General features: G+C 46.9%; 1 protein-coding gene across 9 annotated transcripts in view; it reads right to left on the bottom strand.

The window, feature by feature from the left end:
- Nucleotides 1-27219, bottom strand: part of LOC140403326 (cAMP-dependent protein kinase catalytic subunit alpha-like) — a 265539-nt gene that overhangs the window by 107668 nt on the left and 130652 nt on the right. The window contains exon 1 of one of the 9 annotated variants that reach the window (XM_072491197.1): nt 37-270. The exons of the other annotated variants lie outside the window; for them this stretch is intronic. Coding sequence (XP_072347298.1) covers nt 37-40 — 4 coding nt within the window. The 5' untranslated portion in view covers nt 41-270. Of the gene's footprint in view, nt 1-36; nt 271-27219 lie in introns of those variants that run through there. 9 annotated transcript variants of the gene reach the window in all.

Here is a 27219-nt window from a genome sequence, read left to right as displayed (position 1 = left end):
AGTAATAAGGCTGATAATAGAACTGAGAGGTTATACTCATCGTGAAAACTTGAAAGGGTGGGATTCTTCCATCCAGAAAAGGCTCAGGGGTGATCGATTAGACACCTTTCAAATTCTGAAGAGGTTCGATGGGAGGGTAAATGTTTCCACTTGTGGGGTGTCCGAAACTTGGGCGTTGTAATTACGGATCATCCACCGGGAAATCCAAAGAAGAATTCAGGAGAAACCTTTTGACCCGGTGGTTAGAGTGTGGAACTTGCCACCACAAATTGAGTAAATAGCACAGATGCATCTAAAGGGAACCTGGATAAATACAAGTGAGAGAGTAATAAAAAGATAGTAATCTTTATTTGTATCACAAGTAGGCAATGAAGTTACTGTGAAAATCCCCTAGTCGCCACACTTCGGCTCCTGTTCGGGTACACAGAGGGAGAATTCAGAATGTCCAATTCACCAAACAAGCACGTCTTTCTGGACTTGTGGGAGGAAACCGCAGCACCCGGAGGAAACCCACGCAGACACGGGGAGAACGTGCAGACTCCGCACAGACAGTGGCCCAAGCCGGGAATCGAACCTGGGACCCTCTGTGCTACCGTGCCGCCCACATATGATATGATAGGATTAGATAAAGAGAGGCAGTAAGAGCATAATTGCCAACATGGACCAGTTGGAGCAAATGATCGGCGTCTGCGTTGCAAGTAATATGGTTTGCTCAGTATCGCTTGGACCTCTTGAGTTTCAGGAATTTCCTTCACCTTCTGCAGAGGTTGCAAACTTTTTTCCACTCTTTTTCCTGTTCTGCGTTGCATGTTCTACCTGTGCCCCTTTTTTCTAAATTACAGTATGCTTCAAGTTTGCTTGCAGAACAAAATACTTCTATTTTTTCTGCTGATGCACTGTTCAATAACTCATTTAAGTGTGGCATTTGACTTCAAGATTTCCCCCAAAAGATTGTAAAGCCTCTTTTGCAGCGCACTATTCTCTGAGTTAAACGTGTCACAGGGAAAAACAACAGCAATGCTGCTGGTCTAATTCATTTTGCAGTGGTTGATGGTCAAAATATTGACTGTGTTTTGGGGAGGGTACATAGAAAATAGGATCAGGAGGAGGCCATTCAGCCCTTTGAGCCTGCTCCACCATTCATTATGATCATGGCTGATCATCCAACTCAGTAACCGGTTCCCACTTTCTCCTCCATATCGTTTGATCCCTTTATCCCCAAGAGCTATATCTAACTTCTTCTGGAAAACAAACAATGTTTTGGTCCCAAGTGCTTTCTGTGGGTAGCGAATTCCACAGGCTCACCACTCTGCGTTACAATCCCAGTTGACTTTATAACAGGATGAGAAGATCCCACACTGAAATCCTAGCACAAAAGACCGTAACTTTTATGTTTAGAAAACCATCCACCTTCTTAATTTTCTCCATTTTGCTTTGACGTTCAAGAATCTCATTGTTCTTTTCACAACTTTTCTTTTCTTTGAATAGTTTGTTCGTTTCGCTTTTTAATTTTGCATTCGACCAATTATTCTGATTTACCGAGACCTCCTTTCCTTGTGCAAGGTATTTTTCACAATACCCCATAAATACTTCTGATGCCTGAAGTTCACAAAGTTCTAACTGAAGATCAATCTAAGCCAAGTTTGCCTTTTCAAGTTTATCCTTTGGACAGTTCAAGTCCTCAGTCAAATGTTCCATTTTTCCTGACTGATTCTTAACTGTTCTAATCAGTTCTCTTTTTTCATTCACAAACTCCTCTTTAGACGTGGAAGTTGCCTTTCTGCGTTAGTCAGCTTTTCCTTCAATTGCTTATCTGCCCAAGTGTATCCCCATTGTAACAAAGCGTGACGATGGAAACACTGAGGCCTCTGAATGTCACCTGCACTCTCAGCACCTTCCTTTTTGATCTCACATGAAATTTCCTGACCATTCCCAACTGTTCTATCTCATGCAGACTCCGCACAGACAGTGACCTAAGCTGGGAATCGAACCTGGACCCTGGAGCTGTGAAGCAACTGTGCTACCCACTGTGCTACCGTGCTGCCCACAGACGGGAGTCAATGGATGGGAGGCGGATTTGCGTGATGGACTGGGCGGTGTTCAATACTCTCTGTAGTTTCTTACGGCCTTGGGCCAAGCAGTTACCATACCAGGCTGTGATGCAGCCAGATAGGATGCTTTCTATGGTGCATTTGTAAAATGATGTGGAGATGCCGGCGTTGGACTGGGGTGAGCACAGTAAGAAGTCTTACAACACCAGGTTAAAGTCCAACAGGTTTCTTTCAAACACTAGCTTTCGGAGCACTGCTCCTTGTGCTCCGAAAGCTAGTGTTTGAAAGAAACCTGTTGGACTTTAACCTGGTGTTGCAAGACTTCTTACTGTGCATGTGTAAAAGTTGGTAAGAGTCAATAATGAAGAAAGCTGAACAGGAGAACTCAGGCACAACCAATCGGATACTACTTTCCCAGGGGCACCAAACCTCAAGGAGTGTCCAGAGGCCCCTGCACATCTGCCATGTCGTTGTCCTTGAGCCCCAGTAGGGGCTAGGCCCTAGGCCTCGACGGGTGATGACGTTGGGCCCAGCCACCTCCAACCCTTCTCGGCGCAGTGAGGAGAAGGCAAAATAAGCATTGTGGCCTCGAAAACCAGATGCAATGTGCTCTGTCGCACTCGAGACACCCGTCCTTCAAAACGAGGTTGTGAAAGCATGGCAGCCAGGTCTCAGATTTGGCTGGGAATTCGTCCCCAGTTTCCCTCTGGAGACCAGGCACAGGATTTTTAAAAAAAGATTAAATTATGAATGGGGCCAGAGCTCACAAAAACGCAGTCGCTCTTGTGCTCACATCAAGCGATGCCCGCTAATTAGTTTCAACAAGGAAGTAACATTAATCATGAAAAAATTGGATTATGATACAATACTCCCCCCCTATCTTAATAATGGCACACAGGGGCAGCACGGTGGGTTAGCCCTGCAGCCTCATGGCGCTGAGGTCCCAGGTTCGATCCCGGCTCTGGGTCACTGTCCGTGTGGAGTTTGCACATTCTCCCCGTGTTTGCGTGGGTTTCGCCCCCACAACCCAAAGATGTGCAGGCTTGGTGGATTGGCCACGCTAAATTGCCCTTAATTGGAAAAAATGAATTGGGTACACTAAATTTAAAAAAAAAAAAATAAATAAATAAATAATGGCACACAGGCTTTAGGTTTAACATGGATTACAAAATACATTTTAATCTACAATGGTCTCATTAATACAAAGTCCCTCTTGAGCACACAAGATGACTCTGGGTAAATACACTCTCCATTTTGAACCCCAAGTTAGTGTCTGTGGATTTCTCCGCAGGATCCTCCCAGAGGTTGTCGCATGAGAGTTTCCAAATTCGCTTTAAAATCACTTTAAAACACGCTTCAAAATCTTCTCTCATAATAATGCTTTCCCTGAGTGTTTGCATTCTGAAATCCAGACCAGGTTTTCCAAATGACATTTTTAAACAATGCTTCTGTTCCTTAACCAATTCCTTCATAGTATGGCGTTTCTACTAGATGTTCCCTCTTTCGCCTTCTAAAACTAACTGCTTCTAGCAGAGCTGCAAGAGCTGCCTTCTCTCACTATCTTATGTTAAAATCAATCAAATTAGCTCAACTAAAATGTAAAATGCTTTTCTACCTTACAAGGCCCAAGTTCTTAAGCAACGTCCAGATGCTTTTGCCTTTTATTTATTCTTCACGCCGTAGTCCCCTCTGAGCACAATAGAAACAGAGTTGGAACTTCAACCCCCACACAGATAAACACTTTCATCCAGCTTGAATATAACTATAGGTTTCACCCTTCCAAGCACAGTATTAAAAACACTTTAAAACTTTACCTTATTTCTAATATTTACCAATACAAATATAAATCCCTTGAAACTACCTTTTGTTTTCCTAACATCTGGATGAAGAAATGGTCCTAGATGGTTTACACTGTATTCTTAGACCGTGAGCCCTATTCTGGACTCCCCAGCCATCAGGAACACCCTTCCTGCATCTACCCTGTCCAGTCCTGTTCGAATTTTATAGGTTTCTACGAGAGCCCCTCTCATTCTTCTAAACTCCAACGAATATAATCCTAACCGATTCGATCTCTCCTGACAAGTCAGTCACCCCCCGATCCCAGGAATCAGTCTGCGCTCCCTCGAGAGCAGGAACATTCTTCCTCAGATAAGCAGACCAAAGCTGCACACAATACTCCAGGTATGGCCTCACCAAGGCCCTGTATAACTGCAGCAAGACATACCTGCTCCTGTACTCGAATCCTCCCGCCATGAAGGCCAACATATCATTTGCCTTCTTTACCGCCTGCTTGCTTAATTTCAGCGGCTGGTGTACAAGGACACCCAGGAGACGAATTCCATATTTGAATATAACGATTTATTCCCACAGACCTGAAAACAAACTCAAGTCGCTACTAGACCAAGTGAAAACGTCCCCAAGCACATTAGCAACATCTTCCTGAGAAATGTTTACATTCCCCATCGATCAGGGAAAACAATTATAAGCGCGATCCAAATTCTATTAAATCTTGTTATTGCAACTGTGTCTGCAGAACTACAATTGGCGGCACGTAGCACAGTGGGTTAGCACAGTTGCTTTACAGCTCCAGGGTCCCAGGTTCGATTCCCGGCTTGGGTCACTGTCTGTGCGGAGTCTGCATGTTCTCCCAGTGTCTGTGTGGGTTTCCTCCGGGTGCTCCGGTTTCCTCCCACAAGTCCCGGACGATGTGCAGGTTAGGTGAATTGGATATTCTGAATTCTTCCTCCGTGTACCCGAACAGGCGCCGGAATGTGGCGACTAGGGGATTTTCACAGTAACTTCATTGCAGTGTTAATGTAAGCCTACTTGTGACAATAAAAGATAAGTGTAAATTTTATCCACGCAAAACCACAGCAATTCAAATCTTAAGGTGGTGATGGCAAACCTTTGATTCAACTTGGCCCTCATCCCTTTCAATTTTCTCCCCGTAATTCCTAAAGGGTAGCATTAAAATACGGTTAATAATTTAAGTAGCATTAATTTCACTTTCTTGAGGACAAAAACAAAATCTGTGCATTAACTAAACCCGATAGAACCATCGGATAGTGCAGCACAGGACCCCATTTGGCTCACGGACTCTGGGCTGGTTCTTTCGAACAGCAATCTAGTTAGTCCCAATTCTTTGATCTTCCCCCTCACCGCTACCAATTTTCCTCACGTATTTGTCCAATTCCTTTCTAAAAGTTACTGAAACAGAGTGCATTCCAAATCCTAACCATCAAAGAAAAGCTTTTTCCTCCCACCCGGCTTACTCACTCTTCCAACTTCTTCCAGCGGGCAGGAGATACAGAAGTCTGAGAACACACACAAACAGACTCAAAAACAGCTTCTTCCCCACTGTTACCAGACTCCTAAATGACCCTCTTATGGACTGACTTCATTAACACTACACCCTGTATGCTTCATCCGATGCCAGTGCTTATGTAGTTACATTGTATATGTTGTGTTGCCCTATTATGTATTTTCTTCTATTCCCTTTTCTTCCCATGTACTGAATGATCTGTTGAGCTGCTCGCAGAAAAATACTTTTCACTGTACCTCGGTACACGTGACAATAAACAAACCCAATCCAATCCAATGTCCCTTCTGTTTTTTGCCAAATGCCTTAAATCTGTAACCTCCGATTGTCAATCCTTAAGCCATTGGAAATAATTTCCTTTCATTATTTTGTCTGAACTCCTCAATGATGTTTAAATCCTCTCCTAGATTTTAATAGTTCTGAAGTATAATGAAGCTGACTCAAACAGTTCTATCGGCACTGGTAGTTCTCCTATGCTTTGCTCAGCTGACGGTAGGTATTTCAGCCACGCCAGTGTTTTGAGCCTCATTTTTATGGGTGGCCACGTGCTAAGGGCAGTCTCGTGTCCGGAATTTGTTAGCAGTTTGTGCATCCGAGTTCACAGTTGAATCAATGTATTAAAGTTTTCCACCTTGTATCTGCATTGCCGTTGAGTGACCGAACCCACCTGATTTGTGCCTTGTGCTTAACAACAACATGTATTTAAACAGTAACTAAGGTCATGAAACATCCCAAGGCATTTCACAGGAGGATCAGAAAGCAAAATTTGACACACAGCCGCTTAACGGGGATAATAGAGCAGATGACATAGACATAGAATTTACAGTGCAGAAGGAGGCCATTCGGCCCATCGAGTCTGCACCGGCTCTTGGAAAGAGCACCCTACCCAAGGTCAATACCTCCACCCTATCCCCATAACCCAGTAACCCCACCTAACACTAAGGGCAATTTTGAACACTAAGGGCAATTTATCATGGCCAAACCACCTAACCTGCACATCTTTGGACTGTGGGAGGAAACCGGAGCACCCGGAGGAAACCCACGCACACACGGGGATGATGTGCAGACTCCGCACAGACAGTGACCCAAGCCGGAATCGAACCTGGGACCCTGGAGCTGTAAAGCAATTGTGCTATCCACAATGCTACCGTGCTTAGTCAAGAAGGTTGGTTTTAAAGACCATCTTAAACTAAAAGAGGAGCAGGTCAGGTAGATTGGCCATGCTAAATTGCCCTTTAGTGTCGAAACAATGTGCAGGCTAGGTGAATTGGCCATGAACAATGTGTCGAGGTTACGGGGATAGGGCGGGTGAGTGTGCCTAGGTAGGTCTCTCTTTCAGAGGGTCGGTGCAGACTCAATGGTCCGAATGGCCTCCTTCTGCACTGAAGGGATTCTATAGAGGAGAGAGAGTTAGAGAGGCAGAGGGGTTTAGAGAGAAAATTCCAGAGCTTAGATCATAGGCAGCTAAAATGCTGTGTCCAAAATGACAACACTATTGGACTACGTGACTGCACTCTACGCAAAGCAGTTAATGATATTCTGGTGATGTGATAATTGTGCAATGGCAGGTCTTTTTTTTCCAACATATGCCAATGTCGGAGCTCCTGCAGAACTCCTTCTTGCTTCGTAGCTATTACCGCAGCATTTAGAAATTCCACAAGTGCTGTTTAATGAATTCCATCAGAGCTGCATATTGATAAATGCTGACATCTTGACCTGTAATCTCCTGGAACGAGGAAATTAACCCCAGAGCATTATGCAGCATTCCTATACCCAGGTTGGAGCAGAAAGATATTTTTCCAGGCTGTTCATTCCTCCTGCGTCTTTGTACAGTGTAGGAAAAAAGCTGGGCGGGATTCTCCACTCCCACGCCAAAGTGCCCACGCCGTCGTGAACACCGTCGAGGTTCACGATGGCACGAAACGACCCCTATCCCGACCGATTCAGGCCCCGACAATGGGTTAGGATCGGGGCCGCGTCATCTACACGTGCCAGGCCTTGCCGCATAGATGACGAGGCTGGCGCCGCATAACTGGCGTCATCCGCGCATGCGTGGTTGTCGTCCTCTCTGAGTCCGCCCCGCAAGAAGATGGCGGACGGATCTTGCGGGGCCGCAGAAGGAAGGAGGTCCTCCTTCAGAGAGGACGGCCCGACGATCGGAGGGCACCAATCGCGGGCCATGCCACATTTGAGGTACCCCCCGGTGCAGGATCCCCCCTCCCCCCCCCCACAGGCCGCCCCCCCCAGCGTTCCCGCGCTGTTCCCGATGGCAGCGACCAGGTGTGGACGGCGCCGGGGGGAACCCGCCGTTTTGGCCTGGCCGCTCGGTCCATCAGGGCCTGAGAATAGCAGGGGTGCCGGAGAATCGCCATTTTGGGTGTCTCCGGCGATTCTCCGGCCTGCGGAACTCGACGGGGCCGTTCCCGCCGCTTGGGAGAATCGCGGGAGGGCGTCGGACCGGTGTCCCGGGAAATTTTGGCGGCCCAGGCGATTCCCCCAACCGGCGGGGGAGTGGAGAATCTCGACCCCTATGTTTCAGGGAAAGAAAATCATGGCAATTTTGCACTTTCAAAAGGTGCCAGATTTTCACGGTTGATGCACGATCAATTACACTCGAGACAAAGTGATTTCATAACTGAAGGCTTTAATCGACTAGAACTGTTCCCCAGCAGCTTCGGTACAGAAATGAAGGCTGCTGGGACGGCACCAGTTCTTATACTCTGCCTGTCAGGGCGGAGCTACGTATCAACAGCCAATGGTAAACTCCTAGGTTTAACCAATGGTCATCAGCCTCTTAGGTACAGCAATACCTGATAATACCACAACGGTGTTTACTACCCCTAGCTCCCTTCAAAACCCAGAATCTGTATATCGACCTGAAGCTAAACAACTAAAATATGCCAAACATTACAGGCTTGGTACACCAAAGCATGTTGTTCAAACACTGAGGACCATACAGGTGATGTAACTTTTATTAACCATCATGTTCCATACATCATGGGGGGGGGGGGGGTCACTTTGAAAGACCCAAGACATTAGCTGACATGAAGGGTTTGCCAAAGCCTGTCAAAGTCGATAAATAATGCTTGGGGAACCTGTTTACTTCAGGTAACTAATTTGCAGATTACTTTTAATCAGGGACTCTCAAGAAGCCACTGAAAAAACTGACTCTTGGGTTGCCTCCCTGAATATGACAGAGGTACAGTCATTCAGATAACTATCTGGCTTGGTCAATAAATATGAAACAAACTACCTACAGTTATGATGATGGTCAGCGTGGGAGATGTAGCAATTTATTAGTCTGTGTTTATCTACTGAAGGGGTGTAGGTTAGGTTGATCTTAGACTAGGATGAGTGGTCGGCACAACATCGTGGGCCGAAGGGCCTGTACTGTGCTGTACTCTTCTATGTTCTATGAACATAATAAATGTGGTAGCCTGATTCCAACTGGTGTGATGTGAAAACAAGGGAATAATTCCTGAAATGAACACCTTGAAGAGTCTCCCAAGGAGTTTCTGAGATTAATGCTCACGTTAATATATTTGTTCAGACAGTTTCAGGCACCATGGCTGGAAGCTTTTGTCATGGCAGCTACTGATGGTCTTGGCCTAGCAGTGAGTGCATTGATGCAAGAATGATTGAAATCTTTCAGAGACTGTGCATCTTGAGTGAGTGACTATGAAGGATATATGGGAGCAGGAGGTGGCATGGGTGATTTGAGGGGGGGCACAGGTAATCTGAGCGGGCGTGGGTGTGGTTTTAGACAATTGTTTAAGGGGGGCTTTTAAATGATGCTGGGCTGCTGTGTTGAAGAACCAAGGTGGGCTTACAACAGGCCCACCACCACACCTACACACATCATGCATTCCGTCATTTAAAACATCTTAGCTGCTTAGGCTCTAAGCTCTCTAAACCCCTCTGCCTCTCTCTCCTCTATATAAATTTACAGTGCAGAAGGAGGCCACTCGGACCATCGAGTTTGCACTGACTGAAGACAAAACTACACAAAGGGATTTGTTGCGGAACTCTGTCCAATTGTCCCCACTATGCAGATCCAGAGAAATGGGAGATTTGCAAGACCACTGATTAACCAGGTTCATTTAAGTGACCAAATAAACGGATAGTTTGATAGCTGCTGTCTCGAGTATCTGAAAACAATGGTCAGTGGGAACACAGGGCTCCTGCAGAAACAGCATCGATTTCTCAAGCACGAGAGAGATTCTTTGCCGGGCCATTCGAAACACCGCTCCTCTCACGACTGATTAACCAGTACTTTTGACAATGAATATCAGCAACAAGGGAATTCTGAAATGGAGCGCCACATCGCACCAGTGTGGCGGTAGAACGAAGGACAATTGCTTGGCTCAAGTGAAGCTCTTAAAAACAGCTCTATTAGCCTCCAGAGGAATCTCGGAGCTGAACACAAAAAAAAAAAATGTGCAAACAGACAAAAACATGACACAACAATAGTGTGAGTAACTTAAAAGCAGACAATTGAAGAACCAATAATTCAAATACAGGCGGATTTGAAAAGAGCTCATCCAGCGACGTACATAGGTACTCGGAAATACTTTGTAGTGATGGATTTGCCCTTTGAAGTTTAATCTGAGGAACTCATGGCGGTTTGGCTGCATGCATCTTTTAAGTGTTATAGCCAATCCAGTAGTGGATGTACCATCTGAACGACCTAAGGCAATGTTATATTCATAATTCTCGACTGAAGAATTAAATTAACAGCTTCAGATCCGAAGTTGGTTAAATTCCTCCTGCCTGTCACAATTGACTAATTATTAAAAGACCTATCCTCTCTAGTTTTCAAGGATTTTTCTGCTACCATCCCATAAATAATCAGGTTTTGATTTATGTGGCTTCAGATAATTTGCATAACTCTGCTTTCTTTTTAAAAAAAAAAATTTATGGAGCTATGTCAACTTGATCACATTCCTCTGGGGCAAACTTGATACACGGTGATTTAATAGAGTTATTACGGCACAGAAGGGGGGCATTCGGCCAATCGAGCCCATGCCAGCTCTCAGGCGATCAATCCAGTCAGTCCCAACCACTCCCCCACCCATCCCTGTACTCCTGCAAGTCAATTTCCTTCAGGCGTCCATCCAATTTCCCTTAGAAATCATTGATTGTCTGTATTTCCACCACTCTCGCAAACAGTATTCCACATCATTATCGCTCCACATAAAAGCTCTTCCTCACATTGTCCCCAAACCTTAAATGTGTGTGCTCTGGTCCTTGTACAATCGGCTAACTGCAACCGTTTTTCTTTGTCTATCTTATCGGAACCAGTCAGAATTCAGAATGTCTAAATTACCGAACAGCATGTCTTTCGGGACTTGTGGGAGGAAACCCACGCAGACATGGGGAGAACGTGCAGACTCCGCACAGACAGTGACCCAAGCCAGGAATTGAACCCGGGACCCTGGCGCTGTGAAGCAACATTGCTAACCACTGTGCTACCGTGTGGCGGCTATAACAGAGACCTGATCAAGTGTAGGGCTGAGTGTTAAATATCCTTGGATAGAAGCTGCTCAGGGAAGATAGGAAAGGAAGAAAAAGGGAAGTGAGTGGTGTTATTGATTAAGGAGAGAATTTCATTGCTGGAGAAAAAGGATGTCCCAGAGGAGTCAAGGACAAACAATTTGGTTAGAGCTAAGGAACAAAAAAGGATGCAGTTACATTGTTCAGTATGGTCCATGGGTCAACGACCTGTGGAAATATAGAGGAACAAATTTGCAAGGAAATCGCAGAGAGTTGCAAAAATTAGAAACAACTTGTAATAGGGATTTTAATTAGAAAATATAGACTGGGATAGTGACAGTGCAAAGGGCAGAGTGGGGCAAGAGTCCCTATAGTAAGCTCAGGAGATTTTTCTATCAGGTTTCCTTCAACTCCTTAGATCAACCCCAGCTTCTCTAACCTAACCTTGCATCCAAAAGCCCTCATTCTTGAACCATTCTAGTAAATCCCCTCTGCACTGCCTCAAGGACATTTACATTGTTCCGAAAGTATGTTGTATCCATAACTAGATACAATACTCTAGATGTGGCTTAACCAGAGCTTTATGAAAGGTTCAGCGAAACCTCCCTGCTTTTGTACTCAATACCTCTATTTATGAATGCCAAAGAATCATATGCTTTGCTAATCACTCTCTCACATGTAAATTGATCCCAAGTCCCTCTATCCTTGCACATTTTTTTAGAACCGCGCCATTAAGTATATATTTCCTCTCCGACCAAAATTCATAATCTCACACTTAGCAATATTAAATTCCATCTGCCACCTGTCTGCCCACTCTGTTGACCTATGACCTGCTGTTGTTGATTGGTATCATCCTCACCGTTTGCCACACCTCAAGAGTTTGGTATCAAATGCAAATTTCAAATGTTTAATTTGCATTCCAATTTGCAAGTCATCTAAGTGGAAGTCGGTTAGCTCAGTTGGCTGAACAGTTAGTTGACTCCCGTGACAGCTGAAGTTATGCATGAAAGCCCTGCCGTCTCAATCTGACCCGGATTATGGTAATCCTCAGGTTAAAATTCCGCCAGCCAAAGCAGCGGCAAGGGAAATTGTTCAGGTGAGGGGTAGGGCAGGGAAGTTGGTGGTGGCTCCAGGTCGGATTAACAAGGTTTTTGAGGAATTTTATGAGAGATTGTACAGGTCAGAGCCACTTGGGGGAGACCAGGAGATGCAGGAATTTCTAGATGGGTTGGAGAACCCGAGGTTAGGGGAGGGGGACAGGGCCACATTAGAAGGAGCGATAGTGGAGCAAGAGATAAAGGATGCGATTGGGAGGATGCAGTCGGGGAAGGTGGCAGGGCCGGATGGGTTTCCGGTGGAATATTATAAAAAATTCAAGGATAAGCTGGCACCCCTGATGGTGGGGATGTTTGAAGAGGCGATAGGGAATGGGGTGTTGCCACAAACTTTGGGGCAGGCGTCGATTTTACTGTTGCTAAAAAAAGATAAGGATCCGACAGAGTGTGGGTCGTATAGGCCCATATCGCTTCTGAATGTGGACGCAAAAGTATTGAACAAAGAACAAAGAAAGGTACAGCACAGCAACAGGCCCTTCGGCCCTCCAAGCCTGTGCCGACCATGCGCCCGTCTAAACTAAAATCTTCTACACTTCCTGGGTCCGTATCTCTCTATTCCCATCCTATTCATGTATTTGTCAAGATGCTCCTTAAATGTCACTATCATCCCTGCTTCCACCACCTCCTCCGGCAGCGAGTTCCAGGCACCCACTGCCCTCTGTGTAAAAAAACCTGCTTCGTACATCTCCTCTAAATCTTGCCCCTCGCACATTAAACCTATGCCCCCTAGTAATTGACCCCGCTACCCTGGGAAAAAACCTCTGACTATCCACTCTGTCTATGCCCCTCATAATTTTGTAGACCTCTATCAGGTCACCCCTCAACCTCCGTCGTTCCAGTGAGAACAAACCGAGTTTATTCAACCGCTCCTCATAGCTAATGCCCTCCACACCAGGCGACATCCTGGTAAATCTCTTCTGCACCCTCTCTAAAGCCTCCACATCCTTCTGGTAGTGTGACGACCAGAATTGAACACTATATTCCAAGTGTGGCCTAACTAAGGTCCTATACAGCTGCAACATGACTTGCCAATTTTTATACTCAATGCCTCGGCCAATGAAGGCAAGCATGCCGTATGCCTTCTTGACTACCTTCTACACCTGTGTTGCCACTCTCAGTGACCTGTGGACCTGTACACCGAGATCTCTCTGACTGTCAATACTCTTGAGGGTTCTATCATTCACTGTATATTCTATACCTGCATTGGACCTTCCAAAATGCATTACCTCACATTTGTCTGGATTAAACTAGATTTTAACTCGGGGCAGCACAGTGGCATTGTGGATAGCACAATTGCTTCACAGCTCCAGGTTCCCAGGTTCGATTCCGGCTTGGGTCACTGTCTGTGCGGAGTCTGCACATCCTCCCCGTGTGTGCGTGGGTTTCCTCCGGGTGCTCCGGTTTCCTCCCACATTCCAAAGATGTGAAGGTTAGGCGGATTGACCATGATAAATTGCCCTTAGTGTCCAAAATTGCCCTTAGTGTTGGGTGGGGTTATGGGGATAGGGTGGAGGTGTGGACCTTGGGTAGGGTGCTCTTTCCAAGAGCCAGTGCAGACTCGATGGGCCGAATGGCCTCCTTCTGCACTGTAAATTCTGACTCGGCACATTGAGCCTGCTCTGTCATTCAAACATGGCTGATGTATTTCTCATCCCCATTCTCCTGCCTTCTCCCCATAATCCCTGATCCCCCTATTAATCAAGAACCTATCTATCGCTGTCTTAAAGGCACTCAGTGATTTGGCCTCCACAGATGGCATAGCAATGATGCCACTGGGTTAGTAATCCAGAGGATAGATCAGAAGTTCTGGGGACATGGTTTCAAATCCCACCATAGCAGCTGGAGGAATTCAAGTTCAAGAAATAAAAAACATGGAATTGAACAAACTAATCTCAGTATATGGTGACCACGAATCTATCAGCGATTGTAGTAAGAACCCACCTGGTTCACTAATGTCTCTTCGGGAAGAAATTATACCCGGTCTGGCCTACATGGAACTTCAAGCCAGTAATGGGGCAACCTAGGCTAGTAAGTGGGCCGCATGACTGGACTCCTTCATCCCAGTGAGCTCCAGGGTTAAAATCAGGCTTCTTCACTAACCGTGACCCCATGAACAAGATTAAATACATTTAATACACAACAAATATTTCATAACGAGTTATAGAAAATGTGTGTTTCACTTCAGTCAGACCCATAGGAAAGAAAATTGTGGACAGAAATCAGGGGAATGTGGCAACCCTGCACATGGGCAAAGGTCAATAAAATGTCTTGTGGGCTACGCTTGGCCCCCGGGTCACAGGTTGCCCACCATTGCTCAAGACCCTCTGTAACGTGCTCAACTCTTAGCTGCCCTCTGAAATGGCCAAGTCAGAGAAGCCCACATCCCATGGAAGAATGAAAAAAACAGTAGTTAGACGACCATTATAGAAAGGACATATAAAGATTCGCCAGGATGGTGTCAAAGTTGGAATACTATATTTGAGACATGAGAACGATTCCGATCATAGCGAAAAGGTAAAAGAATCAATAGGAATGTTTTAAATTATGAAGAGCTTGATACAGATTAAATTATCGTCGACATCCTTCCATCTATGAAAAATAATAGGACTAACAGGGAAATCCATTTCAGGAGGGGTGTCTTCGGGTGATACACCTTAGTTGATGGCTGAAGAGGCCAATCCTTGAGAGGCAGCTCCTGCCAGAAGTGCCGCACATGAAGCTAATGAGCGTCTCTGCCAAACCGCTGTAGCCACTAGTCAATGTGGTGGTATACGCTCGCCACAGAGGCGGTCACCATTTCACTCTGTCGTCAGCTAGCGACTCCCAGGTACCAGAATCAATGTACAGGTCTTCATTGCCAGGTTTTGTGCTGTCACAGTATTATCTGACTGTTTGATAGGGGCTTTTCACAGTAACTTCATTGAAGCCTACTTGTGACAATAAAAGATTATTATTATTACTTCTATTGTTACTCAATATGCAAGTAAATCCAAACAGGCCGTTTTAACCTCCACTCAATAGCCTCAAGAAATATTATTCTCGGGGCAGCACGGTGGCGCAGTGGTTAGCACTGCCTCCTCACGGCGCCGAGGTCCCAGGTTCGATCCCGGCTCTGGGTCACTGTCCGTGTGGAGTTTGCACATTCTCCCCGTGTTTGTGTGGGTTTTGCCCCCACAACCCAAAGATTGTGCAGGGTAGCTGGATTGGCCACGCTAAATTGCCCCTTAATTGGAAAAAATTAATTGGACACTCTTAAATTTTTTAAAAAAATTTTTTTTAATTCAAATTTTTAAATATTATTCTCCAAATAGTCATGTTACCTGTCTGGCACCCTGTACTGGGTGTTAAATATCGGGAAGATTGAAGTCATTGTCTCCAGTACCCAGCCAACTTTATCGTGCTCCTGAGCAACTGTGTGGCTGAACCAAACTGCTTCACCGAGAGGAGCTACCGACCACATATTGACTTGATCATGTTAGTCATTTGTGTATTAATTGTGTTCGATTGTATGCATGACGATGATTAACCGGTGATCCACCTGAATCCCTATTAATAGGCAGCTTGAAACTATGGTTGTTGAGAGTGAATGCTTGCAATGTGTAACTCTATAAATAAATATAAAAGTGTGCAAAGATTGTCTCCAGTTCTATCCTTCACCAACTGGCTTTCTGGAGATTAGCAACTAAGACTGCCTATTTTCACCTCCGTAACATTGTTCGACTCTACCCCTGCTCCAGCTCATCTGCTGTCGAAGCCATCACCCATGCCTTTATTACCTCTAGACTTTACTATACAAGTACACTCTTGGCGGTCCGCGTATCACCGCTGTACTTGCAGACCTACATTGGCTCGCTGTTAAACAACGCCTTGAATTTCATATTCTCATCTTGGATTTCAAATTCCTCTACACCTTGCCCCTTCCCATCTTCAATCTCTTCCAGCCCTCATAAAAAATATGCGCTCCTCCAGTTCTGGTCTTTTCAGCTGGCCCAACTTTCAATCCGCCACCATAGACAGCCATGTTACCAAGTTATAAACCTTGTACGCCACTTACATCCTTTAGGGTGCGCCTTGAAGCCTTCTTCTTTGACACAAGCTTCTAGTCATCTGTCGGCAGGGTAGCACAGTGGTTAGCAATATTGCTTCACAGCGCCAGGGTCCCAGGTTCGATTTGCGGCTTGGGTCACTGTCTGTGCGGAGTCTGCACATTCTCCCCGTGTCTGCGTGGGCTTCCTACGGGTGCTCCGGTTTCCACCCACAAGTCCCGAAAGACGTGCTTGTTAGGTGAATTGGACATTCTGAATTCTCCCTCAATGTACCCCAACAGGCACAGAATATGGCGACTAGGGGATATTGACAGTTACTTCATTGCAGTGTTAATGTAAGCCTACGTGTGACAACAGTAAAGATTATTGATATCTCCTTGTGTGGCTCAAGGTCAAATTTTGTTTCATAAAGGTTCCAGTGAGCACCTCGAGATATGTTATGACGTTAAAGCTGCTGTATGAACCAACTTTTGGGAGGAAAACGATGAACATCCCATGCATTGTTCAGTGAATGATATACAGTGCTTAGGGATCAACTGTTATACGCGAGCATGCTAACTCTGCTCAAGGGGCATACATTGGTTGAGGTTTTGCTTTTACATGCGACGTGATCTACTCATAGAAACTGCCCTTTGGCAGCAATCTTTCCAACCAATTTAAAACGTTGGGAAGCAGTCTGAAGTGCAACACTGATTATTCTTTGCAAGTGTTTATTGGTTTCACAATCAACACATTTCAAGTGACAATTGCTCTGCAAGAATTGCAGTAAATGGGCTCTTTCTACATGGTTATGGCTGCTGGCTGTACCAAAATTTAGGATGCCAATGGGGAGAATTCAAATGTAATTGGTCTCCCGGGGTTATCTGGTCCCAAGCTCAGGTTCCTTTATTTACCTGCCATGGCTTTGTGGTAAAGACCTCCTGTCGGGTACAAGGGTAATTTTGACATCCCTTCAGCGGCCAACTGTGGGGAGAGAATATCTGAATCACTGTTTACACTAATCGGAAATAAATAGCCTCAGGGACTGCTTGTAAAGTACTTGCAAGCTGGGTGTAATTGATAGGCAGCATTGCTGTGTTGTGTGTCTTCAAGAGGCTTAGGCTGTGGGAACAGGAGGAGGCCATTCAGCCCTTATTGCCTGCTCTGCCATTCAATAAGATTGTGGTTGATCTGGCTATCTGCTCCCCCCCCCCCCCCCCCCCTCCATGACCATCGACTCCCTAATCGATCAAAAAACTATCCAACTCTGCCGCGGATAAATTCAATGGTCCACCTTCTGGGAAAGAGAAGCCCACATATTAACATCCCGTTTGAGAATAAAGAGTCTTCCACCTCTGTCCTAAACGGTAGCCCTCACATGCTTAAATTGTGTCCCTGGTTCTTCTTGCCCTTGGTCCATTTGTATGGGCCAAGGGCAAGAAGGGCCATGGGCCAAGGCGCCACTGGTCACTTTGTGAACCACATTTTCCAGAGGCGGTGTGGGCTAAGCAAGAGAGGGAAGTAGAATTTTGACTTGGAATGCAAGGAGGATGGAGTATAAAACTAGGGTTTCAAAATCTTACTTGGTCGTTCATGAAATGGGATCTAGCGTACAGTTTTGGACTCCTTACTTGAGTTGGGAGGGGGGGGGGGGGGAGGATAGGTTTGCATTGGAGGCATTTTAGACTAGGTTCACCAGGCTGATTCCTGGGATAAAGAGGTTGCCCTGTGACGAAAGGTTGAGCAGGTTGGGTATATGCTAATTGGAGTTTAGGAGAATGAGGGGTGATTTTACTGAAGCAGATAAGATTTTGAGGGGATTAAGGCAAATTGCTGTGGATGCCGGAATCGAAAACAGAAAATACTGGACAATCTCAGCAGGTCTGACAGCATCTGTGGAGAGCGAGAGGGGAGATTCTGAGGCTAGATGCCCAGATAATGTTTCCCCTTACGGAGGCTGGGTCATTGAATATATTCAAGGCTGCGATAGAGTTTTGACCTAAAACAGGGTCAAGGGTTATCGGGGGGGGGCGTTGGCAAATCATCCATGATCTTATTGAAAGGCAGATCACACTTGAGGGGCAAAATTGAGGTGAGGTGCCCACTTGAGGTGGGCAGTACGGTAGCATTGTGGATAGCACAATTGCTTCACAGCTCCAGGGTCCCAGGTTCGATTCCGGCTTGGGTCACTGTCTGTGCGGAGTCTGCACATCCTCTACGTGTGTGCGTGGGTTTCCTCCGGGTGCTCCGGTTTCCTCCCACAGTCCAAAGATGTGCAGGTTAGGTGGATTGGCCATGATAAATTGCCCTTAGTGTCCAAAATTGCCCTTTGTGTTGGGTGGGGTTACTGGGTTATGGGGATAGGGTGGAGGTGTTGACCTTGGGTAGGGTGCTCTTTCCAAGAACTGGTGCAGACTCGATGGGCCGAATGGCCTCCTTCTGCACTGTAAATTCTAAGATAAATTCTATGATCGATGATAAAATGGCCAGTTCCCACTCCTATTTCTTCTTTTTTTTTTAAATTTAGAGTACCCAATTCATTTTCTCCAATTAAGGGGCAATTTAGCGTGGCCAATCCGCCTACCCTGCACATCTTTTTGGGTTGTGGGGGCGAAACCCAGGCAAACACGGGGAGAATGTGCAAACTCCACACGGACAGTGACCCAGAGCCGGGACCGAGCCTGGGACCTCAGCGCCATGAGGCTGCAGTGCTAACCACTGCGCCACTGTGCTGCCCCTCACTCCTATTCCTTAACGTTCTCGTGAACCGCCATGGCTATTATTTGGTTCAGTTTAGCACGAGCGAAGATTTTATTTTCCCGACTATATTGGTTGGTCCCCACTTTGTGCAATTTGATGCTGAGAGTTCCAATAAGGACAACAATGGAACGGTTCTGGATCGGCAATGTGATTTTTAAAGATTTATTATTGGGTTGCGTGGTCGCTGCTCAGGAGAGCATTTGTTGCCCATCTGTAATTGCTCTCGAGCTGGTGGCGGTGAGCTGCTGCAGCCCAGCTGATGTTCCACCTACAAGGCTGTCAGGAAGAGAATTCCAAGTGATCCATGCAGTGCCAATGAAGGAGTGGGGTTACATTTCCAAGTCAGGTTGGTGCGTGACTTGGACGGGGAACTTGAAGGTGGCGGTGTTTCCATGCAGCCCGTGTCCTTCCAGACAGTAGAGGTTGTACGTTTGGGAGGTGTAGCCACGTAAAATGGCTGCGTTCCGATTAATCTGGCCAAAACCCAGTTTGAAACGGCTAACCCGAAAGACTGCTGGGAAAAGCAGCTAACAAGACACAAGCAGGCAGCTGCAGACAGTATTGCATAATCGGCTCTGGGGAAGTTAGCCCAGATCGATACTCAGGGCTATCAACAGCCCATCAACCCAGGTATTTGCAGTTACATTCAGGACTGTTTGCAGCCCATCTATCCAGACAGCCGCAGTTTAATCGGCTATCCCCGGGAACAATTGCAACATATTAGCAATTGAATACCGGGCCAGACCTGTCGGCGCCTGCAGTGGCCGAAACAAAGACAGGTGAACGACCACCCCCCGATCGAGGAATCGCCTCACCATTGGACACATCAACCCCAGGGATTGGGGACAAATCCAATCACTTGGGACTCAGGGTCAAGGGCCGCCCCGGGAGGCGGGAAGCCCCTGGGCCCTATAAAAGTGAGGGGCCAAGTTCATATCTCTTTCTCTCTCCTCTTCGCCTGCTCGAGACCTTTGCAAGAACAGCAACCGGCAACAGTAAGTTTGAATCCAGCGATCGCTATCTGGTAGAGACACCTAGCCATCGACCTGTAGCAGCCTTTTGAATCCCGCGGGCCAGATCTGATTGGACAAGCCATTCGTTTCCCTGACCTGGTGGGCTCTTCCTAAGTTAAGTATTGGCCAGTAGTGATAGGTTTATTATATAGATAGTAGTATTAGTGTATTAATATTGCTTGTTGTATATAATAAATGACCGTTGTTTTAATCCTTACTAAGCGGTGTGCTGTATTATTAATCATAACCTGCACTTGAACCACGTGGCGGTATCATAAAGATACCTGGCGACCCGTGAGCAAAGGTGCCGTAATCAGAGCCAATAGACTAAGGCTAAAAAGAGCAATAGAGGGTGCGATGAGGAAGCCTTCAAGAGTAGCTGCAGTGCATCTCGTAGATGGTCCATGCTTCAGTCACCGTGCGCTCGTATGGTTGGAGTGAATGTTCAAACTGGTAGAGAGGATGTCAATCAAATGGATTATTTGCCAAGGATGGTGTTGACTTTCTTGAATGTTACTGGAGCTGCATCCATTCAGTTAAGTGGAGAGTATTCTTCGTACACTGCTGGCTTGTAGGTGGTGGAGTCAGGAGAGTTACTCGCTGCAGAATTCCTAGCCTCTGACCTGTGCTTGGAACCACAGTGTTTATGTAGCTGCTCCAGCTAAGTCCCTGATCAATGATGAGTGAATTCAGAAATGTTAACAACATTGAAGGTTAAGGTGAAGAGGTTGAATTCTCTTGTTGGAAATGGTAACTGTCTGGTGCTAAGGCAGCACGTCTGTTTGGCACTTCATCCACAAACACTCACTCCCTCCATCACTGACATCAAATGGTAGCAGTATGCACCATCTACAAAATGCACTGCAGGAACTCACCAAAGGCCCCATTCCCAACCCATGACCGCTACCACCTAGAAGGACAAGGGCAGCAGATGCATGGAAAGACCATCTGGATGTTACCCACCAAGCCATTCACCATCCTGACTTCAAAACATATTGCCATTCCTTCACTGTCACGGAGTAAAAATCCTCTTACAGCACTGTGGGAGTACCTGCACCACTTGGAATGCAGCGGTTCAAGGACACAGCTCACCACCGACTTCTCATGGGCAATTAGGGATGAGTAACAAATGCCAGACTAGCCAGCGATGCCATACCCCATGAATGAATAAAGAAAAAGGCTGTGGAAGTTTGTAGGATAAAGTGTAGTGCCAATCATCTTCGATAATGCAAAAATCATATTTATCAGAACACTAGATCTCAGTTTCCCTGACATAATTAGGGCTGGTACCCTATGGTGTCTGGATGATACTATATAAAGAAATAAAATTATAATTATTTGTAGCTTTTCACTTCCCAAGAACTCTGAAATCTGTATGGCCTCTGGTTCTGTTCCATTTCCTGCACTGTACGTTAGTCCTGATCACAAGATGCAGCAGGCTGGTCCAGTGAATAGGTTACGGCAAAACTACAAACTATTCATAACAAATAACTACTTGTACATATTTAATGGTTTTAACATGGTGAACATCCTAGCTCTCTCACTGACCTATATTGATCCCCCTCCAGTAATGCCTAGATCTTTAAAATTGCTTTCCCGACAACCATGCGAAATAGGACATAGAACTCACAGTGCAGAAGGAGGCTATTCGGCCCATTGAGTCTGCACCGGCCCACTTAAGTCCTCACTTCCACTCTATTCCCGTAACCCAATAACCCCTCCTAACCTTTTTGGATACCAAGGGCAATTTAGCATGGCCAATCCATCTAACCTGCACGTCTTTGAACTGTGGGAGCAAACCGGAGCACCCGGAGGAAACCCACGCAGACACGGGGAGAACGTGCAGACTCCGCACAGACAGTGACCCAGCGGGGGAATCGAACCTGGGATCCTGGCGCTGTGAAGCCACAGTGCTATCCACTTGTGCTGCCAACAAATCTCTGCATTGCTCCAGTTTTGGCCTTCTGCACATCCCCAGTTACACTCCACCATTGGTTGTTTCTTCAGCTGTCTAGGCCGAATGTTTGGAATCATCTCTCAAATGGTCTCCGCCTCTCTCTCCTCCTTTAAGTCGCTCTTTAAAAGCTACCTCTGATTACCTTTGATCACCTGGTCTATTATCTCCTTTCCAGCTGGATGTCAAATGATGACACTCCTGTGAAGTGCCCTTCAACATTTTACCATGTAAGTGGCCACTTGTATAAATGCTGGTCGCTGCTGAAGAGTCCTGAGGTATTTCACAAGGGGGGGGGGGGGGGGAAGAAATTAGGACACCTCAGTGCTGCAGTCAAATCCAAAAACCTGCTGAGCACTGTACTCCCAGTGAGAACTGGCACAATTACCGACATCACTTTAAATAGGAGTTTCACATACAGGGTCCCGTGATATTTCATAAACCCCTGTATTTGGAGCAAATAAAATTTAGCAAACTTATCCTTGTGCATGGCAGATTCTCATACAAACACATTCCCGGACATACACACCACACACATACATACATACACGCGAGGACATACACACCCGGTAACACAGTGGTTAGCACTGTTGTGTCACAGCACCAGGGTCCCAGGTTCGATCCCGGCTTGGGTCACTGTCTGAGTGGAGTCTGCATGTTCTCCCCGTGTCTGCGTGGGTTTCCTCCGGGTGCTCCGGTTTCCTCCCACAAGTCCCGAAAGACGTGCTTGTTAGGTGGATTGGCCATTCTGAATTCTCCCTCTGTGTGCCCGAACAGGCGCCGGAGTGTGGGGTGGATTCTCCGGTATCCGGCGGGCGGGCCGTACCGGCGTGAACCACTCTAGCGTCGGGCCGCCCGGAAGGTGCGGAATCCTCCGCACCTTCGGGGGCTAGGCCGGCGTTGAGAGTGATTGGCGCCGCGCCAAATGGCGCCGAAGGGTCTCTGCCGGCTGGCGCGAGTTGGCGCATGCGCAGAACCGCTGCCGTAATTCCTGCGCATGTGCAGTGGGTTTCTTCTCTGCGCCGGCCGTGGCGGAGCTTTACACAGGCCGGTGTGGAGGGAAAGAGTGCCCCCACAGCACAGGCCCGCCCGCAGATCGGTGGGCCCCGATCGCCGAACAGGCCACCGTTGTCGTCTCCCCCCCCCCCCCCCCGGGGCCAGATCCCCCCGCGCCTCCCCGAAGACTCCGCAGGCCGTCCACAGAGCCAGGTTCCACCGGTAAGAACCTTGTGTAAATTACGCCAGCGGGACAGGCCATAAACAGGCGGCCGCTCGCCCATTGCGGAGCGGAGAATCAGCGGGGGGGGGGGGGGGGACCACTGCCAACGGCCCCCGACCGGCGCAACACGATTCCCAACCCCGCCAAAAAACCGGCGCAGGAGAATTTGGCAGCCGGCGTCGGGGCGGGATTCACGTCGCCCGCCGCCGATCCTCCGGCCCGGCGGGGGGGGGGGGGGGGGGGGGGGGGGGTCGGAGAATCCCGCTCGTGGTGACTAGGGGATTTTCACAGTAAATTCATTGCTGTGTTAATGTAAGCCTATTTGTGACAATGAATATTATTACACACGTGCACACATACACACACGTGCGCACGTATACACACACGTGTGCACATGAACACACGCACATACGCCTTTGTGAACAATAGCCAGAATTTGATGATTGCCCTGGATTGAAATCCTTCTCCAGTGGGTCAGGGCTGAGCAATGGCAGGCTGGGTGCAACCCGCAAGCTCCTACACCTGTCTGCTCCAATGCGCTGAAAAATAAAACCGGAGGGAGCCATAAACCAAAGCCCATTTATGTTAGGATAATTAGAGGGAAACTGTGCAACAATGTCTTCAACCAGTAGACTGACAGATTTTCCAGAGGTGATACTCTCACAGTGAAACCTGGAGAAGAGCCGGTTTCCTGTACTTTGGCACCAAAGCCCAGGTCGACCCACATTCAGTCACTGACAGCTTCCAAGTGGGGCCTGTATCCAGGAGGCTGGGCTTTGATCATCCTGAAAGCTGGGATGTGCTGGGTGGCAGTTCCAATAAATTCTGTCGACAGCCAGCAAATATCTATGGTACATGAAGGGACTGACCTCTGCCCTGCTTTCCATACTGCACCACTGATATCGATCTTCACCTTCACCAAATGGCAGTGCCTGGGTGTCGGGTTTCACTGTTATTTTACATGGTAACTCACAGAACCCATGCCAAATCCATTCTAATTCCCCAGCACATTCCTTATCAGAGGGGTGGATATTCATCTCCCGACCATTTGAGTGTGGAAAGGTAGGCAGGCAAAATTTTAAAAATTCTAGTACCCACTGGTTATGAACTAAAATTCAGAACAGAGTTTGGAATAAGTGGGCAGAGTTTCAGCGGGGACTGGACTGGTGACTTGTTTAAATTGGGGGTTCTACATTGGCCGTCGGGCTCAAGATGAAATGAAATGAAATGAAAATCGCTTATTGTCACAAGTAGGCTTCAAATGAAGTTACTGTGAAAAGCCCCTAGTCGCCACATTCCGGCGCCTGTTCGGGGAGGCTGGTACGGGAATTGAACCGTGCTGCTGGCCTACCTTAGCCCTGTGCTAAGCCAGCCCCAGTTTTTCCAGATGTAGTTTTCACCTAATCTTGAAGTGTGGTGCACATGCTCCCTCCAGTCATACTGTAGCTAATCCAACAGTCCTAGAAAGGACAGCTTGCTCTGATATAGGTCCCGCTGCTTTTGATTGATTGATAGATATTTATTGTCACATGTACCGAGGTACAGTGAAGAGTATTTTTCTGCAGCCAAGAGAATGTACACAGTCTGACAAAAGAATAATCGACAGAGTACATTGACAGTGGTACATCAACAAATAGTGATTAGTTACAGTGCGGAACAAGGCCAAACAAGAGCAGTATTGGGCGTCATGAATAGTCTTCTTATAGGGAACAGATGAGTCCGAGGGGGAGTCATTGAGGAGTCTTGTAGCTGTGGGGAAGAAGCTGTTCCTATGTCTGGGTGTGCGGATCTTCATACTTCTGAATCTTCTGCCTGATGGAAGGGTCTGGAAGAGGGCAACGCCTGGGTGTGAGGGGTCTCTGACAATTTAGTGCAAGTCAGGAGCAAAAGTGGTTTCACATGCTGCCAGCCACTCAATGGGCCAAGCCCTCAGATTCTTATCCTCACCCCCATCATCATCATGGTTCAACCTTCAGCTAGACACTGTGAGGTGCTGCTGGATTTACTGACCTCCGAACTCCGCATTGGCCAGCTGTCTGTTGGCACCTTTTGAGCGCTCGCAGCTCAGGGAGCAGATTCAAATAAGGCCCAAGCATCAAGACAGTTCTGGCCTCTCACCATTGGCACAGCTTGGATGGCACGATCACTCCTCTTCATTGCCTGACCAGTATACACAATCAGAGAAAAAGCGGAGTCCATAGCTTTGAAGCTGGCAGACTTACAAAGGCACTTTATGGAGTAGTGGAAGATTGGAAACACCAGAGGAGAATTTAGAGGGATGGCATGGCGGGAGAGGGCAAGGATGAGCTTTTAGAAGTGAGAATTTGGAAAGGTGGAAAGATTCAGGCAGGGAGTTCCAGAGAACAGGGCCCAGGGACAGAGGCAGCTACACTGTGGACATCCTACAGTGCGTGGTTGGATAAGGAAAAGAGGGCAATGGATTACTTGATCGGGAAGGCAATATAGTTTAGAACTAAGCTTCAGCATCAAGTGGCAGGGTCTTTGACGGGAGCTGGTACCGATGGCTTCAATTTTTCTGATGTTCAGCTGAAGCAAGCTGTGACTCATCTACGGCTTGATGTTATGATGCCTGGAGATATGTGGGTGGATAACCATCTGGATCGATACAAGGAAGCTATTTTTCTGGTGATGGAATCCAGAACGAAAGACATAACCGTAAAATTAAGGTTAGGTCACATAGGACTGAAACCAGGAAGCACTTTTCCCACACAGAGTGGTGCAAAAGTTGGCATCTCCCCTGTCCCCCAAGGTGGCTATGTGCCCTGGCTCAATTGAAATTTTCAAGACAAATATTGATGGAGTATGAAGGGAAATGGAGTATATGGGTCGGTAACTGCAGATCAGTCATAATCTAACTACCATGGCAGAACAGGTTTAAGGGTTTGAATGTCCTACGTTTGCTCCTACGACACTGCGCTCAATATTTCCTTTAGCTGGAGGCTTCCAGGACTCAAAAACCTAGGCTGTTCAACCCCCATCATGTTTCTGGAAATTACAATGCCTTGGTGATCAAAAGGTATATCCACTGGAAGCAAATCTGTACAGAAGTTCTTTCTGGAGATGCTTTGGCTACTGCTCACTGAGATTTCACTGTGGCAGGCTCTATCAAGCTTGAACATTACAAAACCAAGATTCTCGACCATCAATTAACTTGATTGTATCCAACACCTTAGCAAAGCAGAACCAAGTGTCATAGGCTAATATTAAAGAGGGTTGAGGACAGGCGCAGCAGCCATCGGTGTTACGAAGCGTTGCCGTTTTGTTATTGAAAATGATTTTCAGCTTTCAACAGACTACACAATGGGTGAGGTATTTCAAGACAAGGTTGCCAACCAGTAGTCGAGAGGCACAGGCGGTGTCAAGAAAGTCTTCAGCAGAGGACACAGGCTGAGGACTGCTCTCTCTCTCCCTTGCTCTCTTTTGGACAGTCACCCGATTTGAGCAGCCAAGTGTACCAGAAACCTACAAGTGAACGGAGATCTTCTAATCTTCTACATCTGCATCCTCGAAACCAGCTAACCCAAGTCAGTGGTAACCTTTAAAATCCAAGCCTCAGGAGCAATCAACAGACACACAACCGTGCGTGTGCCTGTACGTATGTATCCTATTGACTGCATGAGGACTGAATGCTCGACATTGCGTTATTATTTTGGACAATACATTTGGTTAATGTCTGTTAATAAGTTTGTTCCATTAGTAAATAAAACCTTATTTGATTTTCTCCTTATTGGTCACAGCCTAATTGGTCACGAACGCACAAAACAGGAGACGTTGGCCACTTGGCCCTTCGAGCCTGTTCCACCATTCAATAAGATCATGGTCACGTTCTACATTCCCATCTGCCCCCAATAACCTTTGACTTCTTTGCCTCACAAGACTCTGAGCGGGATTTTCCAGACTCCCAGCTGCGTGTTTCTTGGCGGCGGAGGACGGCGCGACCTTCGCTGCTGGCAGGATTCTCTGTTCCCGCCTTTGCCAAAGGGAGCTCCCAAAGAAGACACCCCACGCCACCAGGAAACCCGCGGGCGGGAGTGCGCTGCCGGTGGGACCAGAGAATCCTGCCACCGCCAGTGAGCAGCCAGAGAATTCCGACCTCAACCCATCTCTGCCTTAAAAATAGATGAACATACATTAAATGCATTCTGACCTGGAAGAGGCATATTTCCATAACATAGGAACAGGAGTAGGCCTTTCAGTCAGTCGAGCCTGCTCCGCCATTCAGTTAGTTCATGGCTGAACAAATACCTCA

The sequence above is a fragment of the Scyliorhinus torazame genome, chromosome 27 (genome assembly GCF_047496885.1).
Source record: "Scyliorhinus torazame isolate Kashiwa2021f chromosome 27, sScyTor2.1, whole genome shotgun sequence".
Classification (NCBI taxonomy): Eukaryota; Metazoa; Chordata; class Chondrichthyes; order Carcharhiniformes; family Scyliorhinidae; genus Scyliorhinus; species Scyliorhinus torazame.
This window is presented reverse-complemented; position numbering and strand designations above follow the sequence as displayed.